At 34.6% G+C, this 23,787-nt stretch overlaps 1 protein-coding gene across 2 annotated transcripts in view; it reads right to left on the reverse strand.

Moving 5' to 3' along the window:
- Positions 1–23,787, reverse strand: part of shank3a (SH3 and multiple ankyrin repeat domains 3a) — a 189,971-nt gene that overhangs the window by 18,317 nt on the left and 147,867 nt on the right. For both annotated transcript variants that reach the window (XM_026287131.1, XM_026287130.1), the window contains 4 exons: positions 10,314–10,389; positions 5,001–5,083; positions 3,000–3,124; positions 2,667–2,802 (listed from right to left, as the gene is read on the reverse strand). In XM_026287131.1, coding sequence (XP_026142916.1) covers positions 2,667–2,802; positions 3,000–3,124; positions 5,001–5,083; positions 10,314–10,389 — 420 coding nt within the window. The remainder of the gene's footprint in view (positions 1–2,666; positions 2,803–2,999; positions 3,125–5,000; positions 5,084–10,313; positions 10,390–23,787) is intronic.

Here is a 23,787-nt window from a genome sequence, read left to right on the forward strand (position 1 = left end):
GCACCTCCACAGCGAGGTCTTGGTTAGGCCGTAGCCCTCTCCCACGACCTCGATGAATCTCTCTGTAGCAAAAAAAAAAAAAAAAACGTAGCGCTGGGCTTCAGGGCTTAAAGCAAAATTCTGCCGCGTTTGCCTGGCAATCGCAGGTCTGAGAAGGTCCAGCAGCTCCATAATGAACTGTCTTGGGCTCAGCGTCCGTCTCAGTCTTTGATTCAATACAAGGACACGTTGGATCGCTGCCATAGTTGGTTGCTTACTGGACACAACCATGATTACTCATTTATAGATCTTAGCCATTTAGAGCCAAATTGTTTGCCAGATTTTAATTATCAAAAAAATTATTGCCAATTCACTTTAATTATATTACGAAAAAGCCTAGGCTAATTACCACCATATTAGTTCTGATACCACATAAAGTCAACTTCATAAATAGGCCTGTATCCATTGCGAACATAATTTATTATGTTCTATGAGTCTTAAAAATAACATAAAATCATTGTTGAGCCACAACATTGTCAACATACCATAGTTTGACTTGTACTTCACAGTGCTGATTTCTAAAGACTGCTGTACAGTAGCGTCTTGAGCTCAAACAACGCTAAGAGAGAGCTTACGAATGGTCCAGACCAACCTTACCAAAGTGTGACTTACAGAAGATATACTTAGCGTACGAACGTGTCGGGAATCGAGCCATAAGGTAAAAGGGTTAGTTCGCCCAAAAATGAAAATTATGTCATTAATAAAACGGACCCTCTGATGTCACATGGACTACTTTGATGATGTTTTTCTTACCTTTCTGGACATGGACAGTATACCATACACACAGTTTCAATGGAGGGACTGAGAGCTCTCGGACTAAATCTAAAATATCTTAAACTGTGCTCCAAAGATAAAAGGAGGTCTTACATGTTTGGAACAGCATAAGGGTGAGTTATTAATGACATAATTTTCATTTTTGGGCGAACTAACCCTTTAAGAGAGAGGTTAAGGAACAGGTTAAGAACTACTTAGCGATAAGAACGTTTTGGGGAACCAGGCCTAGATTATTTATTATTATTTTATAATAAAAAACTAAATAAATAAAGTGCAATAATATTATAACTATTATTAATTCATTTTTTATAGTTAACTTTAATGGGTCACGCTATATGCAGTGTGAGGACCAAACCAAATCTCCAGGTTCACTTATGAGAACCAGGCTGAAAAAATTATGTGCACCCCTGAATATAAGTGTAGTTAATACATTTTGCCCTTGTGAGACTCACTGTTGAACATATATGAACTACATTTAAGCAATATATTTAGCTGGGGATCTTATTATAAAATACAATCTTTGTTAAATATACTCACGTTTTTCTTTGGTGGAAATCCACTTAATTATAAAATAGGATAAAATAAAGATTCTGGAACGTAAAAAATCCATCAGTTTAATTATTATAATTATAATTATTTTAATAAAATAAAATGTATAAAATTGTTTTTACAGTTAGGTATGGATCTGCATAGTCAACCATCCTCTATACTTTTAAGACGCTTTGGATAAAAGTGTTCCATCATCCACTAAATGCAAAACAGGTCAATGAAGGGTTCGGATTGTGTGGGAGTTGCAGATAAAAGTGAGGATAGTTTGCATGGATATTGAATAGACTACCTCTTTGGGTTTTGAGGTTTTGCTGTGGTTCTAATAACTCTACCGGTGGACTCATTCAACTGCTAATCGATTGAGTGGGTGTAGGAATGCACAAATGTGTGCATGTGGAAAGTCTGCACAGAAAACACTTCAATCTGCTTAGTCATCACAATTCCTTGTAACAAATAACCCTGTCATTTAGTTAATGCTCCTAAAGTTTTCTCCTCTGACAAACACAGTCATTACCGTCACGATCGGCTATGATCGCTGCACATGCTCCTTTATGCATTCTTGCAGCATTTTTTTCCTCGTGTCGAGACTAGATTCTCCCTGCTGAGAGAAATCTCTCACTTTCTGATCATTACATACAGTACAGAGCATCAAAGACTGGTTCCCTAGCAACCCGTGCCTTTAAGAGCTCCTCTGTCTGACTGCAGTAGCCCCGCCCACAATAAACAAACAAAACCAGCAGTCAGCACATTCCCTATAACTCAACTATAGTGCCACATACTCAATATTACACCATTTGCGTGAAACTGACTTAACACTTAGATGTTATTTTTGAAAGACACCCATGAATACATATAAAATACATTTAAGCAATATATTGAACTGCAGATCTTGTGTGTAAGTCGTAACACTTATCATAATAGCTGCATTTTCATTGTTGCAAAGTTAAAAATTTAAATTAAGAAAGTTTTACCTAAGAACAAAATGCAGAAATGTAACGTAAAACGGAAAACAAAAATAATGTAAAAAAATAAAAAGAATAATAATAGTAATATTAGTGCGGTGATATATAGCACAGCTGTGCTCACGGTGAGCTGAGTTCGATTCCCATCTTGAGGTCCTCTCCACCCACTACTTTCCTTGTAATACTTAACAAAAAGGCATTAAATCCCCCCCCCCCCCAAAAGAAACATTTAAATAATAATAATAATAATTAAAAATGACAAAATAAAAAATAAAAAAATAAATAAAATAATAAAGGACAGTTCTGTTAAAAATATCTTACCCTCTGTTAAAAGTATCTTACCCTTCTTCCTTACTGTCTCCTCAGACTCTGGCTTTCGTGTGACTGACACCACCTTCATCAGGAGGTTATTCCCGCCCTGCCGTATGAGTGACACCACCTGCTTGTGTCCCACTTTTACCACGTTTACACCATTCACCTGAAAGAAAAATTACAAAGAAATCATAAGTATTTTTCCACCCCTTTGGGACATTGCCAGAATCTCAGACTAGACTCAAGGTCATTACACAACTTGAACAAACATTACTGCATTTTTATGTGCAGAAAATATGAAACATGATTAATAGTAGATACAGAAAGATATCAGGATATCAGCAGACAAACCAATCCCTATACCTCAATCAGAAAATCACCCGTCCTTAGCCCCGCCCTCCAGGCCACGCCCTCAACATCCACAGACTCCAGGTACTGCAGTGCAGGAAAGGCAGGTGTGGGTGTAAACTCTTCAATGGGCGTCTCCGCTTCACAAACACAGAGAATCACATGGAATATCTCATTATTGGTGCTTAGACTCTTTTTGAAGTCAATGAATGGCTTAATTATAATAATATATACTATTATAAACATGTGTCCAAATAGATCTCTAAGTGTTTTCCTTTTAATCTTTGAGGAAGACATAGTATAGAAATTATGAAAGCAATAAAGAGACTGCTGACACCCATATTCGTAAGAGATATTAATGCACCATGTGGGTAACAGATGGCATTAGGAACTCATAACTCCTATCCAGGATGGTGCCACCCCAGAGACTGGGCAATAACAAACACACACACACACACACACACACACTTGCATTTGTGGTTTACGGGGGCTCTCCATAGACGTAATGGTTTTATACTGTAAAAACTGTATTTTCTATCGCCCCATACACCAATCCTACACCTACCCCTTACAGAAAACTACTGGCAAGTTTTGAATTTCATAAAACACAGTTTTGAGGAAGTGTCCTCATACACCATGTTTACATTGTAGTACCCATGTCATTATACACATTTGTTTCCTCATAAACCTTATATACCAGTACACACACACACCCTGCTGATCTGTATGTGTTGTCAAACACAAGTGTCTATTAATGCTGTTGAGTCACCACTATATATGTTTCAAAAATGTCACAATATGAACCAGTGACCACAATATTTGATTATGTAACTAATGAAGTTAACATTCACTTAACTCTATTTTATGCTGTCACCAGAACCACATCTGTAAAGCACACACACTAATGGAGTACAGATATGCATTTATTTCATATAAATGATTGTAGATGTGTGATGTTATTTCAGAGTAATATTTATTTTAACTCTAGAGAAAACTACATTTTGGTTCAATGGTTCTTTGCAGTGCTTGGGTTTTTACAGGGATTCTTATATTGGTCACTGGATATTAAAAAGTTATTCACGGTACATTATACTGTACTTTCATCCGAGGAGTCTATTGCGTTTAGGGTTCTTTTCATCACAACTAGAACATTTTAAATTAAATGTAATCCTCATATTTTAAACATAATTTTCATGCCAATTATTAATAAATTGTTTATTATTAAATTATTTTGATTTATTATCAATACAAATAATAAAGACTATATTAACTATTAATACTTGTTATAACAACAATAACTATTTTCATACATATATTTTTAATTTAAGAACAAAATAATTATAATATAAATGATTATCATTTAGATTATTGTTAATAATAAAAATGATTACTATTAACTATTGGTAATTAGTGTTAATTATTATTATTATTAATTTTTTGCCATTTTTTGCCTTTATTGTAACAGGACAGATTAGAATTGACAGAAAGTGAAGTGGGAGAGAGGGGGCAGGATCAGGAAAGGTCCTCAAGTCGGGATTCGAACATGGGACGCCTGTAAGGTAATGGCATATTTTGTCGGCGTGCTTCCCACAAGACTATCAGTGCGACTATTATTATTATACATTTTTATATTTAATAAATCAATTAGATAATTAACAATGCTCCTGGTCTTACAATGCACTTCCATCAAAACATAATGTAAACCATTTTATTTTCACCCATAACCCAATGTTAACCCATAACTAAAACTATTTAAACTTGACTGGAATGAAACTGCATTCAAGTCTTGCTCCATTCCGATTGGTCAGTTTTTAACAAGCCAAGCGATTCTCAAATTCAACTATTTTTGGAAAATCCTGTTTTTCTTGGAAATGCATCACATTACAAAAGTAAGATGTGTTGCAAACAGTGTTTCATGCTGACTTCAAGTGTGTAATGCAACCCAATATTGTAAAAGAAGCATCAACTCTGACAGTAAGAGCAAACCGAGGCCCTGAACTCAAAGCCACATCTTACCTTTTGCTCCCCGCAAGACGAAGCCGAATCCCTCATTCTCTTTCTTCTGGAGCACAGCGTTCTTCTCCTCGATGATGTAATCACTGGGCATAAGAGAGAGCAGGACAGTGATGTCAGACTCCAGCACCATGCCTGTATCAGGACCACCACCACAGCCGGACCACCTGGACATACCCCCACACACCGCTACTCTCCCTGATCCCTGTCCCGCTCCGCTGATGAGCCAATCAGGTTAAAAGCTGAGGCTGTGAGAGTGTGGATGGTATGAAAAAGCTCAGGTGGAAGCTCCTGTCCTTCTGTTTGACTCAAGCGCAGCCTCTTTAACTGCATTAGGAGATTGGACCAAATGCTAAAATCCAGCCTCTTATGCGATTACATGAATGGACAGAAAAATGAGGGCCTTCAACTCTTTCACCATCCAACTTCGAATGCACTAGAGAGACAAATCGTCCTTTAAAGCCAGAAATGTACAAAGACAATGTCAACCCTGCATCCATGCCTTAAAGTGCAGCCCATCAGTGATAAAAAGATGGGACGAGTGCTCACAAAAAAGAAAGCGAGTCAGAGACAAACAAAGGATCTTTTTCTATGGTGGTCTCTATCCCTTAACACACATACACACACACACGGTCCATCTGTCTGTATGCATGGAGATAGTTATCATCAGTGCGAACAGCAGGGACAAATCTGTTCTTCCTTACTTATGTGAGCCACAGTTACCCGCCTGTAGACACCATCAGCCCCCCGCCAACACACACATACAAACAGCGCTCTAGACATACAGATATCACTTCACTAACCTCACTGCTATGATTAACTGTGCTGTTTTTCATTTGCATGACTTGCAAACGATTTGGCAGATTCTTCTGAAATATAAAACAACTAATGGGCTTCGCATGCTTAAGGCAAGACACTACAGGTGAAAAGGCTACAGACTGCAATTAAAAGATATCACTGCACTTTCCACTGTTGATTAATCACAGTACATTAAGATAACTGTTTATTACAAGTTTTCTGAAATGTTATGTTTAAATTTGCAAATGAGGTATTATGTAATTGAATATGCTAATTAATATACTAATTTGCATACATTTCCAGAACAGAAATCTGAATACTGGATATTTCATGTATTTTGTTGACATATTAGAGTTAATGGTTTTTACAGAGGGGGGTTTTGGATATCTTACTCCAAAAATAGGAAAATATTTTTAAGGGAAACACATTTTAAGGAATAAAATGCTGCATAAATCAGGTGAGTGATATATGAACAACCCCCTCTGTAAAAACCTTTAGGAATAAACTGTAAGGTTGGCTGTTTGTAACTGCTACTGAAGTGGAGTGCATGAAAAAAAAAACACTCATTTTGAGAAAAACATATATATTGTAAATGAAATCTACATAAATAATGTGTAATGTGCACTTTAGATATTTTCTTTGCACTAGTCTGAAAGAAGACAAGTCTCAAAATTGACCAGTGTTAGAAAAACACCAGATATTCTTGTAGTGACTTAGATTAAAAATGTTCTGTGTTAAAGCTGGCATTAAAATAAAAATACACCCTATCCATTTTCTAAATGCACTTTATTAATCACATTGTGAGAGATTTGTTCATGCATGTGTTTCAGTTTGAAAAAAATGAGCTTCGAGCTTGTAATTTTTAATCAAACGTTATAACTGGATCTTTCAGTGAAATGACAGACTCTCTGGTGACTTGCGCCGGATATTGGAAACACAAAATACTGGAGACCATTGACTTCCACTTTATAGAATAAAAAAACACTTACCTATTTCTAAAAATATCTTCTTTTAGGTTTCACTGCCAAAAAGTCAGGTTTGAATTTATATAAGGGCGAGGGCGAGTAGTGATGACAGAATTTTTATTTTTTAATTCTTAAACAAAAATTATAGTATCTCATATGATATCATATGATGCATCAGTTAACTCTCTTTCAGATGTTTAAATTAAAAAACTTATGGATATTTATGCTACTGTACCAAGCATGAATATTTAAAGTTTATAAGTTAGTCTATGACTGGCCATTTGTTGCTAAACAACTTGCTGTAAAATTCAAGCACTGCACTGATTCACACTGCATGCCTTCAGTGCCAGCAGAGGGTGTAAAAAGACATTAATCCAAAGTTAATCATAGTGTGAAAAGCAATTTACAGTCATTTCATGATAGAGATCAGTTTGGGTCTTCCCTGGGAATCAAACCCATGACCTTGGCATTGCTGGTGCCACGCTCTGCCAGTCAAGCTTAAGAAAAAGATATTCATTTTATTACAGCAAAATCTATATATCTTCACACAGCATCTCATTTATAACAACTCCTATATCATCTAAAAATCTGTTTTACAAACAATGCATAATACAGTCCTTGTGAACAGCTGCTTGTGCGCTGATTGCAGAATAATTACCACAAAACGACTAAAAGCTGTCTATGTGATCATACAGTATGAGACCAGAGCAACGACTGGTGTCTATATCATCAGCTATTAGAACAAAGCTCATCTCTCTATCTCTCTCTCTGTTGTACCCTGAGGGTCTTCATCACTGATACATTAGGAGTGACAAGAATCTAATTAAGCAGTGGAAAATCAATTAGATCAATTACAGATGATTCGGTGTCGTTAGCGCCTCGGGTTAACAAAGCGCTCTGTCCATCGGAACAGCAGTCACGCCTGTGATAACATCAGTGTACGGTCGGGCGTCTGGAACTGCCATTTGCTGTGGTTTGTTTACGAACAAAATCCCAGACAAGCCACATTAAACTGGGGCAGTGGAATATGTGGGTTGCATTTCCCATTAGCTATTTAATAAATGCAAACGCGAACACTTAGCAATTGTGACTAAGAACAAAAGCTTAATATGATATCTTGTCCCTTACAATATCATAGTAAAACCATGGCAATAGCACAGTAAAAGTAACTGAAAAAAAATTATGTATATATGCGTGTGTATATAATTATTTATATTTCCCCAATTATTTTTACTATGGTATAGATGAGTGTGCGTACTTTGTCTGGCTTGATTTATGCCTTAATTAATATTTCTGTTATATAAATACATTAACCATTTCAAATATTTGTTATAAGCTTACAAAAGCCCTTACAGCCAAGTTCAGCTAATCTAGTGCCTAATGATAATTTGATAAGATAATGAAGTGTGAAAATGCATATAAAGGACATTAGACCTCAGGAAGGTTTAGTGTAGCGCTGACTTGTCAATGTAGTGCACACAACTCCCTAAAATGATCTCCTGAGCCGAGACGAAGATGCATGAGAATGTTAACCCCACTTTGTCCCATGTCAATGAAGCTACACCTCTGTATACGGCGACTGACAATCAAATATAATGAACACCTACGAGAGGAGTGAAGAAGGAGTTGTTGACAGCACATTTTAACTTATGCCAGTTAATGTTTGCTTTCTGTCTGTGTGCTAGCTTTTCACAGCTAGGTCAACGTAAGCTAACTGTCGATGTTCAGTTTAGTGCACTTAACAGTGTAGCTGGCCATGGATCAGCACACTTACATTTACACTAAATCTAAGTAGTAATTAAAATATTTCCTAGAACACTTACATCATCAGTCTTAGTATGGATTGGACATAGGAAAGTATTAGCTAAAAGTAGTTCATGAATGCTAATATTTACAGTTTAAATTGAGTAGCAGACTTGTAATTTTAGCTAAGCATACTTTGGTACACTTACATGCTAATATTTACTGTTTAAATTGATTAGCCTAACAGACTTAGCGGAACAGAGTTTGGCATGCTAACAGTCTTAATCTATTAATATAACTTCATTTCAGTAAGGTGATGATTATTCATTCACATCTCATAATGGGAAACAGATTTTAAGAGTCTGGGAGAGGCTTCATTTGTCTGGTATGTTTCGAGTCCATTTGAGAAGCTAATTGATTTGACTGGGTGCAGTTCTTTAGGCTGCTGTTCTAGACCTGTTTGCTGTTGTTGAGCATCCTGGCAAGAGAAGATGAATGGAGTGGAAAGAATCAGTTTGACAGAGAGACTCCAGTAATTAATCCTCTCTCGTTCTCTCTCTCTCTTACTCCTTTCCCAAACTCATCTCATCTTATCCTTCGTCTCACATCCATCAGTCTTCAACTTCACAGTGTTAAATATATTACACATGCAGATTCAAAAGAATTAAAACAGCAGTAACAAAAACTTGCTTATGTGTTGCGTTCACAGGTAGAATGGATATGCAAGAGTATGTAAAGTATTTGCCTCTAAAGACCTTAGTGGGTCCGGACGCCAAAATGAATTTACAGTTGATGAAAATGAGGCTGTGAGGGATTCACTCTTCAGAATGGCACACACTGTACAAGTCTTAGATCACTTAATTTTCACAGCGTACAGCTTTTAAAACTTTTTTATGGATTGTCTTGAACAATCGCTAGGTTTGTACACAGTACAATCCATTAAACTGTGCTTCTATCTCTCACAGCCTTGTTTTATCTCCAAAATTAAATAGGCGCAAGCCTGAATAAAGGATATAGCTGCATAATAAATAAAAAATTATGATTTTTTTTTAACATGAAGAACTCTGACCTGCAACTTTGTATAGTGAAAAGACATTCCACCAATGTCAGCATTTGGCTATATATATATATATATATATATATATATATATATATATATAGTACAAAACTATACAAACGTTAAATGAGAAGCTTTGCAATGCTGTGAGAAACTGTAGTAGATATCTAAATGCATTTAATAATATAAAATTATTTATAAAATATAGAAAATACATTGAGTGTGTCATTATTTTTATATTAAAGCATACAGCATCACATTTTGTTACTCATATTCGTTGGTGGGACAGAATTAAGTACATTCATACAATGTACATTCATGTCCCTTGAAACAAAGCAGATATTATTCATAAGTAGATTTGCATATCCAATAACACTGTAACATTGAGCATAATGTAAAACATGACTTCTCGTTTAATAGTTTTTTATTACACTCAGATGTAAAGTTTAATGTAGTTCTTGGTTCTCAATGGAATCAAGTTCTTATGCATTTATTTTTTCATCTAAAATAAACAGAAACAAAAATAAATATGTTGTATGGGATAAAATGTGAAATGAGAACTAAGTAAGTGTGTGAATTAAAAGCAAATATAATCAAAAGCATGATGTAATGTGTGTTCACAACCTCTTTTCTCTAGATGGCAGTAGAGATTCAATTCCACGAATGACAGACTCCACTGAGTCAGACTAACTTCCTCAGGTTTACTCTGAACTATATATATATTTATTCTGTATGCACACATATATACATTACCTATATGAGGTAAAGTTGTCGTAGGAGCCCACAGTGTAATGTCTGAACAGCCTCTTGGTTCGGTCTTCTCTCGTCTCTGAAAGAAAAACATGACACATATTGACACCCTATTTGTCATTTTCAGAGCTGTTTATCATATTTCCATTGCATTTCAGAGCTGATAGCATGTCTCTAATCAGCTTTCTGCGAAATTATGGGTGTTTGTTTGTGTGCGGAAAAATGTAGACAATCTTAATTAAATGCACAGGCAAGGTCAACTGTATATTTGTGTGTGTGTGTGTGTGAGAGAATGTGGTCTCGTTAATCCAGTCAGAGGGTCTGGCTAAAAGGCCTGGTGTCTCAAGGCAGACTAGATTTATGTGATTGGACTTTGGGCTGGAAATCAATGCACTGCTCCCCTACCGAAGGCCAATCTGCTGACAAACATACACACATATTCACGTTCACACACAAACACACCATGAGAATCTCACAAATAATGAATCTTACAAACATTTTCTGGCAAGAACAGAGAGTCAAACACATGCATTTCTTTCCTAGATAGATTAGAAATTGTGTTACAGTGGGTTATTGAATTACACTTTGCTCTCTGTGTTATTGAATTCAACATGTCCTCCTCTCTCTCTCCCCTTTCTTAATAAACTCAGTGACCCACTTGCTCTGGTCTGATTACTAATGCATATTTTCTTTTCTTCCGTCCCCGTCTCCACTCTTTCCTGTGTCACAGTCTGGTATTCCCTCTGTGCATGTCTGCTCTTCTTCAGTCCTCTCTTGCTTTGAGTGTCTTGCTGATTGTGTTTAAAGGAGTCAAATTATGATACATCAAAGTTTCCTTGATGTTTTGAAATAAACAAGTTCAGCACACTTTGAAAACATACTGTAAAAATACTTTCTATTTCAGCCAGAAAAAATAAATGACATTTGAATATTGTATACAAGAAGCCAGATTTGTACTTATACTCATAGATACTATTCAAACTAATAATAAGCATAAATTGTGGTGTGCTACCCTGCAGTATTATCCTATAATACATGACAAGAGTCAAAGTGTCATGTAATAAAATGATGAAAGTATTTAACAAAATATTTCAAATGAAATATACAGTAGTAGATGTAATATACAGAAATAAATGCATATAAAACAATGAATACAAACAAATATATAAATAAATGTTTATGCTAAATTATAGAATAAACACATTTTAATAAATAAATACATTAATTTAGAGATACATAAAACTGATAGAAAATAGATAGAAAAAAGCCTGCTTTAAACATACTCACAATTCCATAACTAAGTCTAAAATTCAGCCTGTTATACTCACACTTTAGTCACTTTACCGAGACTAATGTGATTAATAATTACATTACATTTATATTTGATTACATTTCAAGAAAGAATATAAGAGAGAGAGAGAGAGAGAGAGAGAGAGAGAGAGAGAGAGAGAGAGAGAGAGAGAGAGAGAGAGGAAAAGCGAGAGTAACATCTACTGACTGTGTCCTACTCTGTCACCACAGAATTGAGAAGTTAAAGCATGCATTAGCATTTTAATGACTTGAAGGCAAGGACGGACGCACAGATCAAATTCACAGGAGAGGGAAAGAGAGAATGAGAGAGAAAGAGGGTGATATATACGCACATATATAAGCACTGGTATTAGTATTGCATATAGCAGTGGTTCTCAACCTTTTTTGTTTTAATCCAAGGCCCCCCAACCTTTTCTATTCACAAAATCCAAGGTATTCTAGTGTTATTACTTTTCTTTTCCATTTTATTATTTTTAAACAAAATAAATTCAAGACAGATTTAAACCTTCAGTGTTCTTTTTTAAAAACTTACTTTGCAAAAAATGCCACAGCAGACATTATTAAAAACTTAACTTAAAAGTACTTAAGGCTCAGTTACACAGTAACAGTAAGTCAACCTGCAATGCCAATCAAGACCACAGGGAGATGCCAAAGAACTGCATATAGCTACTATACGGATCCATTCAGAATCACTAAACACACCAAAATACAAAAGAAAAATGAAAACATTCTAAAAAACATTATAAAACATTTGAATTTTATACATATAAATATATATCTTTTAATAAATAAATATACCTAAATTATTTACAATTCTAATATAATTAATAAATTATTAATACAAATAACAATAAAACAAAACAAATACATATTAAAATTGTGACCTTATGACCATAGACCGTATAAATAAAATTATTTAATACATGTTATTAATTAATAATTAATTTGATAAAGTATATGAACCAATATACATAAATTATAAAAATTATAAAATTTTAAATATAAATTGTAAAAGTTTAAATAAATAAAAAATACTAATTAGAATTATACAAACTACTATATATCTAAAATATTTCTATTGTAAATTCTAAATAAAAATTATATACACACACAGACAAACCTAAATCATGAATACATTAATAAATGACAAAATATCTGAAACAATACATTTTTAAAATAAATATATTAAATAACTATAAAGTTGTAATGTTCCGAAAATATATCAAGTTGAGTAAGAGTTAATGAGTTATACATTATATGCACAATTATAAATTATAAAATTTACACATAATGATTAAAAACAAAAAAGTATGCATTACCCATTATGCATAATATTTATTAATAACTGCGCAAAAATAAAATCAACATATGGACATGTGCATGTGTGTGTAGTTGATTACACAGATCTTTGCCATCTGTGCTTAGACGAAGAATAATGCAATCATTTATCATTCTTACAGGAAAAGGAGTGAGAGATAGATAGATAGATAGATAGAGAGAGAGAGAGAGAGAGGGAGAGAGAGAGAGAGAGAGAGAGAGATCTGAGGGCTACTAGCAGCAATCATCTGTCAAATGACAAACTGCATCCACACACGCTGTATATGAATCAATATATTATCTGTTCAGGAATGGGATATGTTGATGCAGTTGTTTGCATCATGTGAACCGCCATACAGACAGGATCCGGAAATTAGATTAAAAGTTCGTAAAGCACAGCTGAGTCACATCCATTCCAGATGGCTAAACGAGCAACTAGACCATTTATTTCAATAGAGTGGCCAAATGAACACAATCCCACACACACATGCACTGGCACTGCTTCACTAAACTCATAGTGAGATAAAAAGGCTGTCAGAAAAATTATGAGTAACCTGAAAACACTCTTGCATAAGTATAGAGCAAAAAAGAGAGAAAAAAATAAACTTTAGGAAATGACTCAAATCCATGCAGGAGAATCAAGCCAACTTGGGAGAAATAATGAATGACTTCCATGGCAAATCACGTATTTCAGAAGCAAACATTACTTTCTGTTAAGTCTTGATCAGTTGAGTGACAGTCTATAAAGGCCTTCGGAGTCTCAACGCTTCATCGAGGCAACTTGATGACGTGATCAATGATTGAAACCCCGTAAAGAATCACACTCCCCTCTGGCTTAAACAGTTTAAAGCGCTAAATGTTTTTGTAAAATATGCTCCTATTTTAAATGAACAGCATAATGCATGGCAGGGCCTCGGTGCCAGCGAGGGATTATGGGAAGCGTCCGTATGCCACAGATGGGATGTGGATGGCCAGAACTCAAACAGATTTTGAAATGAAATATATATATATATATATATATATATATATATATATATATATATATATATATATATATATATATATATATAAAAATCTAAACAAATGGCAGGATAGATCTCCAGGATATGAGGCACTATGAGGATTTCTCTGATTTACATCAGCTATGTGCAAAAGGCACCAAGCCATCTTGAAGGGTTTATCCGCTGCGGGTATAAATAATTTTTTCATCCCCATCGAAACAGGAAATGAAAAAAAAAGGTTTTTGACCTTATTGCTTTTTAACTGTCTTTACAGATAAATGACACTTAAGGTATATAAAGATAAATATATATCTCTAAATTAATAAATAAATACATATACATAAATGATGAATACATTCATAAATTATAAAATATATAATTAAAAGATAAATATATAACAGAAACTATGTATACATAGCATTTGAATTTTATACAGATAAATATATACCTTTTAATAAATAAATATAACTAAATTATTTACAATTCTAATAGAATTAATACATTATTAATACAAATAACAATAAAACAAACAAATACATATAAAAAATATGACCTTATGACCATAGACCGTATAATTAAAATTATTTAATACATATGTTATAAATTATTAAATAATTTGATAAAGTATATGAACAAATATACATAAATTATAAAAATTATTATAAATTGTAAAACTTTAAATAAATGAACAAAAAAAATTAGAATTATACAAACTACTATATATCTAAAATATTTCTATTGTAAATTCTAAATAAAAATTATATACACACACAGACAAACCTATATTATGAATACATTAATAAATTACAAAATATCTGAAACAATAAATTCTAAAATAAATATATTAAATAACTATAAAGTTGTAATGTTACCAAAATATATCAAGTTGAGTTAGAGTTAATGAGTTCATAAATATAAATAAATTACAAAATATTTAATTGATACATTTTAAATAAATAAATAAATTAATTAATTAATTTATCAAGTGAAATGTACTGTATGTTGGCTAATATAATGTTGTTACACAATTCAATGATAGAAAAACAAAACAAAACAAACAGGAATAGTTAACTATCTAGTGACAGAACTGTCAGTAGAATTTGGAATTGGCAAAGTGGAGAGACAAACACTTGTTTAGTGAATGTCTGTTAGTTGACCAATTGATCAGGTTATCAGCTGATGCTGCTAATCTTGAAATGGCCAAATACCATCAGATGAATTGATTGTTGTTGCCATACTGCTGGTGTAGTTGTATCTCTGCTGTGCATATCTCGAGCTGAGGGGCCGGTACTCTAAGAAGAGCCAGACAACAGCGTCCCAGTTCACCAAACTGATGGATGCATTCAGGCCTGTTCTCATCTCCACAGCTTAGTGATAAAGGTCTGAGCTTGTCTGAGCTTGCTTTCAGAGCGTCCTTTAGAAACCATTCAAGCCATTCAAAACAGCAGAGCGGAAGACCCAAACAAACCAATTCATTCCAAATATTAAATTAGCAGATTTTAATTTCTCAGTGGTGCTCTAACACACGCGCAAACACACACACACACGGTGCAGTAAATAGGTCAGATCAATGGGGTGGCAGGTCTCTTTTCGTGCTTGATCAGTGTGTTCAGAAGCAGAATAGCTGCTGATGTGATTTCAGCATTACCTCATGCTTACACTCTCTCCCTTCATCCTCAACATGGTTTTTAATCTCTCCTGCTTTCTCCCAGACATCTCTCTCTCTCTCTATGGCCCCTGGCTGCCCTGCACGGTGCCGACCCATTTTTGTGCAGAGATGAGAGAAAGGGGTTGCTGCATTTGACTGCCTCTCTTATGGCAAGCAGCCCATTTTTCCCAAGTCATAGGATGAGGATTGTGAATGGTGAGACCTGAGAGAGATGAATCTGGGAGACTCAGAGGGAAGAAATCTTTTCTTTTACTAAAAACGTACAGCAGTGTACATGAGCAGTAAGCAGCACTTCAGCACAAGCTTTCCGATGTAAAGAGTCGTATAGTCCTTTGGTATGGATACTGCTGAAGTTTAGGATCTTTCTCAGTCACAAAATGCTGATCATTTTGTAATCAACTCTTGTGGGGTTTGAAACGATCAGCTTTCTCTGTCTCTGAAATTACTTTTTTGCTCATGTTGCAAGGATTGTGTAAACAGAGAAAATATATAAATCAGTAAATAGAGCAGTAATAAACAATATTTGACCACATTTCTATACAACCACAATAATATATAACAAGTAGGAAATTGAAAAAAAGTTATTCTAATTGTATGCTGATGTAAAAAATAGGTCTTAAAAAGTAGCGTAAAACAGTCGTCCTGTGTATTAATATTATTATTTTGCAATTTACAAATAACAAAAGAATAATACTACTCTAAATTATCTATATTTATATATAGCGCCTTTCCAACCTTAAGGATAGTTTATAATCAGTCAGATTAATCCCTAAAATGTATTATCAATAATATTTATAATAATAATAATAATGATCATCATTATCATCATCATCATTATTTAAATAGAACATTTCCAATTAATAATAAATCAATAAATCAATAAAAACTCTACTATTCTACTATAAATAATAGCAGCAGCAGCAGCAAAAAATAAATAAATAATAACAATAATAATAATAACAGTTTATATAGAGCCTTTCCAAAACTCAAGGATAATTAACAATCAATCAGTCTTATATTAAAAATGATACATATATTTTTTTTATTTATATCAATCATTTTCAAAACACAGGGATGTTTTATAAACTTTACAATTAGACTAAATCAGAAAAAGTATATTATTATTGTTTAACTATTATTATTATTATTATTATTATTATAATTATTATTACTATTACGGTACTACCACTACTACTAATATTAATTTTGATTGTAATGTGCCTTTCAAATTTCACAAAATATCAGTCTACTACACAGTATATATATGGGCAGTCATAACGGTTGGAGAGTCGGACTTGTAACTTGTGGGTTCAAGTTTACAGATTACAGGCTTTCATTAAATTTCACACTCTCACCTTCACCCGCTCGACACTCACACCGAGCCAAACACATCTGATCATGTGACACGCTTCATACACTTCACTTCAGCCTGTGCAGGCACATAATCATCACCAAAGAACCTACCATGTATAATGTATTTTTCAAAGTTATAAAAGATTACGGTAGCACTTTATTTTACAGTCCTGTTCCCCATGTACATACTATGTACTTATTATAGTAATTACAATAACTATGTAATAACTAGTTACTAACCCTGAACCTACCCCTAAACCTAACCCTACCCCATGAAGTTACCTTGTATTACCAGAACTTTCTTAGATAAATACACCGTAAGTACACTATAAGTACATGTAAGTACACATACTGTAAAATAAAGTGCAACCAAGATTACTATAGTATCTTTTAAAAGAAAATATGGTTTCAATCTTTTTTTTATGTTACATTTAATTCAACGTTACCCTACATTTCTTTGTAATTAATTTTTCAAATTCTCAGTGAAAATTGTTTCAACATCCAATTTTTTTTTCTACTTGCAACTATGCAGAACACCCTAGCAACAACATGGCAATACATTGTTACAAATATAGTTCGCTCTGTTATAAAACTTTCCCTTCAGGATTAAGCAAGGTTAAACATATACATCCATATTCAGACTATCCGTGTTTCCCATGGTAACTATCTCTGAATAGTATGCAAAACAGCCACCGTACAATGAAATCACATTTAACCTGCAGAAAAGAAATTAATAACATGAAAGCTAATTTAATGGAATACATTCCTGCTGTTATCTCACTAACTTCCCTCTCACTTACCGATATATCTCGCTTTCATTTTCCCTCATTTTCTAAATGCACATTTATTCATTCATTTGCCAGAGGGTTATTATCTAAAGTGACTTACAGTGCATTCAGGATATACATTTTATCAGTATGAGTGTTCCCTGTGAATCCAGCCCATTATCGTTTAACAGTTTGGGGCCAGTAAGATTTATTTTCTAAGAAATGAATGCTTTTATTCAGCGAGGATGCATTAAATTGATCAAAGGTGACAGTGAAGGCATTTACAGTGTTACAAAAGATTTATATTTCAAATAAACACTGTTCTTTTGGACTCTCGATTCATCAAAGTATCCTGACAAAATGCATTCCGTTTCCCAAGATATGTTTTCAACTTCGATAACAATAAAATATGTTTCTTTTATCAGCATATTACAATTTCTGAAGGATCATGTTTCCACTTTGACATCACGGAAACAAATTAAATTTTTAAAACATTAAAACAGAAAATAGTTATTTTAGATCATAACATCGTTTCCCAATTAGGGCTGTCACGGTTCCTCGATTTAATTAGAGCACTCAATAAAAAAAAAAATATCCTCGATTGCATTTTGCCCATGTCAAGTAACCTGCAAAATACCTAAAGTGGTGCATTTCATGAAAGAGAATCCATGAAACACATTAGACATTTACCAAGGCAGCATGATATATTAAATCCATTTAAAATTCATAATAAAGCATAATGCTATTGTGAATTCACATGCTACAATTCAATTAAATAAACATATTCAATGCAAGTTTAATATATGTGCTTTGATTACATGCGTGTGTCATAGCAGTAACGTTCACAGTAAATGCTGCTTGTTGCGAACCGTTATCATCTACCGGTCTGGAGAGTCTCAATCTCCTATTGTCGTGAGTTTGGCTTTATTATAACATTAATCATCATTTCTTTAGATTTGTAAGGTTTATAATTTATAAACCTATGCAAACACAGGAGAATACATCAATATATTTCTCAATATGCTAAATAAAATAAAAGTGTAAACCCTCACTCTGTTGCTTAGTCAATATTAAACAAGGATTAGCCTGCGCCCTCTGCATGCATATGATATAATGCATAATGTACATTAGTTCAATTTTTTAAATGCATGATGTATTTTAACAGTTTTGGTCAATAAAACCATGCGATTACTTGTTTTTGATACTTTATATGAACTTGTTATTATTGCTTCATTGCTATTACATATGCATTTAATGTAATTTTAAAGGCTATTGCTTATGAAGGTCTATTTTCATTACCAAAACACAACTAGTAAATTAATCGCCAGAATTATCAACTAATTACTCGATAACCAATATAATCGCAAGTGGCGTCCCTATTCCCAATATTATTGTTTTTACTGTATTTTTATTAAATAAATGCACCCTTGGCAAAAACATGAAACAAATCTTGCTGACCCCAAAATTTTAAACCATAATGTATACTGCACGCACAAATATTGGACAAAACAATAAATTTTTCATGACACCCAACTGTTTTTTAGTGACCTTTCATATTTTTTTGAAGAAATTCAAGTGTATTTATACTCCACATTTTATCGCCACTTCCACCATCTTGAATTAATTACGGAACTCATTATAATGCATTCTGGGATTGCCTTCTCTGCATTAGAGTTTGGCTGAAGCAAGAATTCCAAAAATGATGGGTTTCCTACCTTTCGAAACAGCCTTCACTCTGGGAGCGCACATACCTCTAATGTCTTTGCATACTGCCTCTGTAGGAAGCAGAAATTGCCTCTTTCTCTCTTTCTTCCTCTGTCACTGTCTTTATGCTTTAGTCACAGAGTCAAACACTACTCTCCATGTGACTGAAAATCTTTTTGACAGCCCCGAATGGGCCTGACATATTTTCACTGAGTGACAGTGATAAGAACGACAATTTAACCCCCTGGATTGTTTTTAGCCTCTCAGAATGAGAAAATAACACATTTTAAAACTTATTTTCTACACCATACCATTAACTCAAGAAAATGTAAGAGTCTCAGAGTACTGGAGAAAATATGCGCATGTGTGTGTGACACAGAAATGCTCTCTCAGTATTCAGTGTTTCATACACTGTCAAAAATGATTTTCCGAAGTTATAAATAAAACATTACTGTAGTATGTTTTACAAGAAAATGCCATTTCAGTTTTTCTACTTTAAAATTTCACATTTAATACAGTCTGCTACTTGCCATTTCCTTGTCATTGAGATTTACTAGCAATTTCTGAGTGAAAACACTCTCTACATCATTTTTTCCCCCTTCATAGTAATAGCTCTGTTCCAAAACCTAGAGATCTACCTTATTATACATTCTATTTCATTCAAAACAAAAACCTTATCTAAAAATAGTTTAATCTGTGCTGTACTTGGTACATATTATTGTTAGCATAGCACAAGATAATATCACTATTCACAGAATCTAAGCACATTTTCAGAGTTGCTGTCTATGTAGAGCGTTCCAAATCAAACACTTATCAGGTTCCATTTCGATTAAGATACTCCCTTAGAAGACAGCTGCAGATGTATGTAGTACACTCAACACGGTTTGGAACAAGAAGCTGAGATAAGCAACAGACATGCTAATCAATGGCTCTGACAGAGCAAACACTAGGAAGCTACAACCCTAAACATACAGCCACACACTGCACAATAGCTGAGCAGCCACTGGGGACATGCTGGGACGACCTCAACTGGATAAATATTTTATTATCACACACTGGAAATGTTAATGATATATTGACATCTAAACTGGAAGTACACTGGACTTTCAATCCAGAAGTGTTCATAGTCTGTCCTCATGCAGATGGCTTTATAAATCATGCTCTCGGGTCAATACAATGTCTACATTTTTAAGAAGAGGGCCGTATCCATGGAAATGAAACTCAAACTTGCCCTACTGATTCAATTAATCACTACTAACAACATAAATGTCATACAGAGAAATTCCAGTAACTCTCTGAAATCTCTGTCTGTCTCTCACACATAAATCTAACAAATGTTTCTTAATGCGACATTCATTGGGCCAAATATCTCTTTACACACTACTGTTCAAAATTTTGAAAGAGATTTACATTTATATTTAATCATTTCGCAGACGCTTTTATCCAAAGCGACTTACAAATGAGAACAATAGAAGCAGTCAGGTCAACAAGAGAACCACAACAGTATACAAGTGCCATGACAAGTCTCAGTTAGTCTAGTACAGGACGCATAGGACTTTTTTTTTTAATGAAAAGACAAGAAAAGAAGGAAAAGTGCTAGTATTAGTTGGTTAAGTGCTGGTGAAAAAGATGAGTCTAGATGTTTCTTGAAAATGAGTAAAGACTCAGCTGTACGAATTGAGATTGGGAGGTCATTCCACGAGCTGGGCACAGTCCAGGAGAAGGACCGTGAGAGTGATTTTGAACTTCTTAGGGATGGCACCACGAGGCTTTGTTCACTTGCAGAGCGCAAACTTCTGGAAGGCACATAAGATTTAACCAGTGAGTTAGTAGGCAAGCATCAGTACCTTGAATTTGATGCGAGCAGCTACTGGTAGCCAGTGTAACCTGATGAGGAGAGGAGTAACGTGAGCTTTTTTTTGTCTCATTGAAGACAACCCTCGCTGCTGCATTCTGGATCAATTGCAGAGGGTTGACAGTACATGCAGGAAGGAGAGCATTACAATAGTCCAGTCTGGAGAGAACAAGAGCTTGGACAAGAAAGTTGGGTGGCTTGCTCTGACAGGAAGGGTCTAATCTTCCTAATGTTGTATAAGGCAAATCTGCAGGACCGGGTCATTGTAGCAATGTGTTCTGTGACGCTTAATTGATGTTCCATCACAACTCCTAGGTTTCTGGCTGTCCTGTAAGGAGTAATGGTTGACAAACCCAGATTTATAGAGAAGTTGTGATGAAGCAATGGGTTAGCTGGAATCACCAGGAGTTCTGTCTTCATAAGGTTAAGCTGAAGGTGATGGTCATTCATCCAGCTAGAAATGTCACTCAGACATTTCAAGCTGAAATGCGAGCAGCTACCGTCGGGTAATCTGGTTGGAATGAGAAGTAGAGTTGGGTGTCATCAGCGTAGCAGTGATAAGAAAAGCCATGCTTCTGAATGACAGATCCTAATGACGTCATGTAGATGGAGAAGAGAAGTGGTCCAAGTACTGAGCCTTGAGGAACCCCAGTAGCAAGGTGTTGTGACTTAGAAACATCACCCCTCCAAGACACACTGAAGGATCTGTCAGCGAGGTAGGACTTAACCCACAGGATTGCGGTTCCAGAGATCTTTCTGAGGGTGTACAGGAGAATCTGGCGATTAACAGTGTCAAGTTGAGTTGATAACGTGAGTAAGCGAAGGTATGACTGAAGAAGAGTTCGCTTGAAGGAGGTGAGTGGGGATCGGATCAAGTGGACAAGTAGTAGGATGATTGGACAGGAGAAGTTTGGAAACGTCCATCTCTAAAAGTGGGGAGAAGGAGGAGAAAGAGTGTGCGTCGGCCATTGTGAAGTTGTCCTCAGTCTGCGGTGTGGAGAATTGGTCACTGATGGTTCTTGTCTTATTTTTGAAGAAAACTGAAAAGTCGTCTGCTGTGAGAGTTGATGGAGGAGGTGGTGGAGGCGGATTAAGAAGAGAAGAGAAAGTTTCATCTGAGGATGAAACCACAGAAGATAGGCGAGATGGAGAGAGTGAGTGTAGGTTCCGTCGAAAGGTGACCTGCGTTGGAGTGTGTGCCGCTTAAGGAGTAAGTGCTAGGTTAACAGTAATGAGGAAGTGGTCTGAGGTGTGCAGTGGAGCAACTGAAGAGTTGTCCACAGAGCAACAGTGCGAGTAGATGAGGTCCAGTTGGTTGCCTGATTTGTGAGTCGCTGTAGTAGACACTCAATACTTTTATTTAGTATGGATGCATTCAATTATCAAAATAGATTATATGAATAGGTAAATACATTTATATTTCAATTAAATGCTGTTCCAATTTACAAAAAAATAAATACAGACGAACATATCAAGGTTTCCCCAAAAATATTAAGCAGCACAACGGTTTCCAACATTGATAATAAAAATAAATGTTTCTTGAGCAGCAAATCAGCATATTAAAATGATTTCTGAAGGATCAAGTGACACTGAAGACTGGAGTAATGATGCTGAAAATTCAGATTTGATCACAGGAATAAATGCATTTTAAAATGTATTCAAATAGAAAACAGTTATTTTAAACTGTAAACATATTTCACAATATTACTGCTATACTGTATTTTTGATCCAAAAAAAATAAAAATAAAATGCAGATTTTGTGGTGCCAGGTCAAAAATGTGTTTAAACACTTGTTAGCTGTACATTTGCTCACTAAAACACTTAGTGTTCCTGTAGCTCAATTGGTAGAGTATTGCGCTATCAAGTGGAAGGTTGGGGGTTCAATCCCCGGGAACACGCGATAGGTAAAAATTGATGTCACTTTGGATAAAAGTGTCTGCTAAATGCATACATTTTATTCATAAATTTACATTTTTAATTTAATTTAAATTTAAATTTAAACCAAGACCTAAAAAATTACTGTAATCTGAACATAATGGATATGTATCAGTGTGTGTGTGTGTGTGTGTGTGTGTATGTGTGTGTGAAAGAAAGACTTATAGGAAAGGTACTGTATTTAAACACATTATAAAATAACACACTAAAAAGATTAACTAGATTTAAAAACACCATGCGGGTGTTCCGAGTGCTTTCTAAGATGTTTCTATGGTCTTCTGAGTTCTTTCTTAATGGCCCAAGTCAAAAAAATAAAATAAAACATTTTTAAAAATCCACCGCTCTGAGATATTCTGGTCTCTTGAAATGTCTTAGTTCACTCCTTGAATGCAAGTCTACAGGATTTTTCCCATTTTACTGCCCACTGGTGAAAACTGCATGTTTGATTACATGGAAAAATAATAGCACCACTCAAGTGACATAATTTCTGGTATCATTCAAGTCTGTAGTCCAAATGATGCAGGATATTAAATGCCTCGTGTATACTTAAAGTCATGGATTTCAA

The sequence above is a fragment of the Carassius auratus genome, chromosome 18 (genome assembly GCF_003368295.1).
Source record: "Carassius auratus strain Wakin chromosome 18, ASM336829v1, whole genome shotgun sequence".
Lineage (NCBI taxonomy): Eukaryota > Metazoa > Chordata > Actinopteri > Cypriniformes > Cyprinidae > Carassius > Carassius auratus.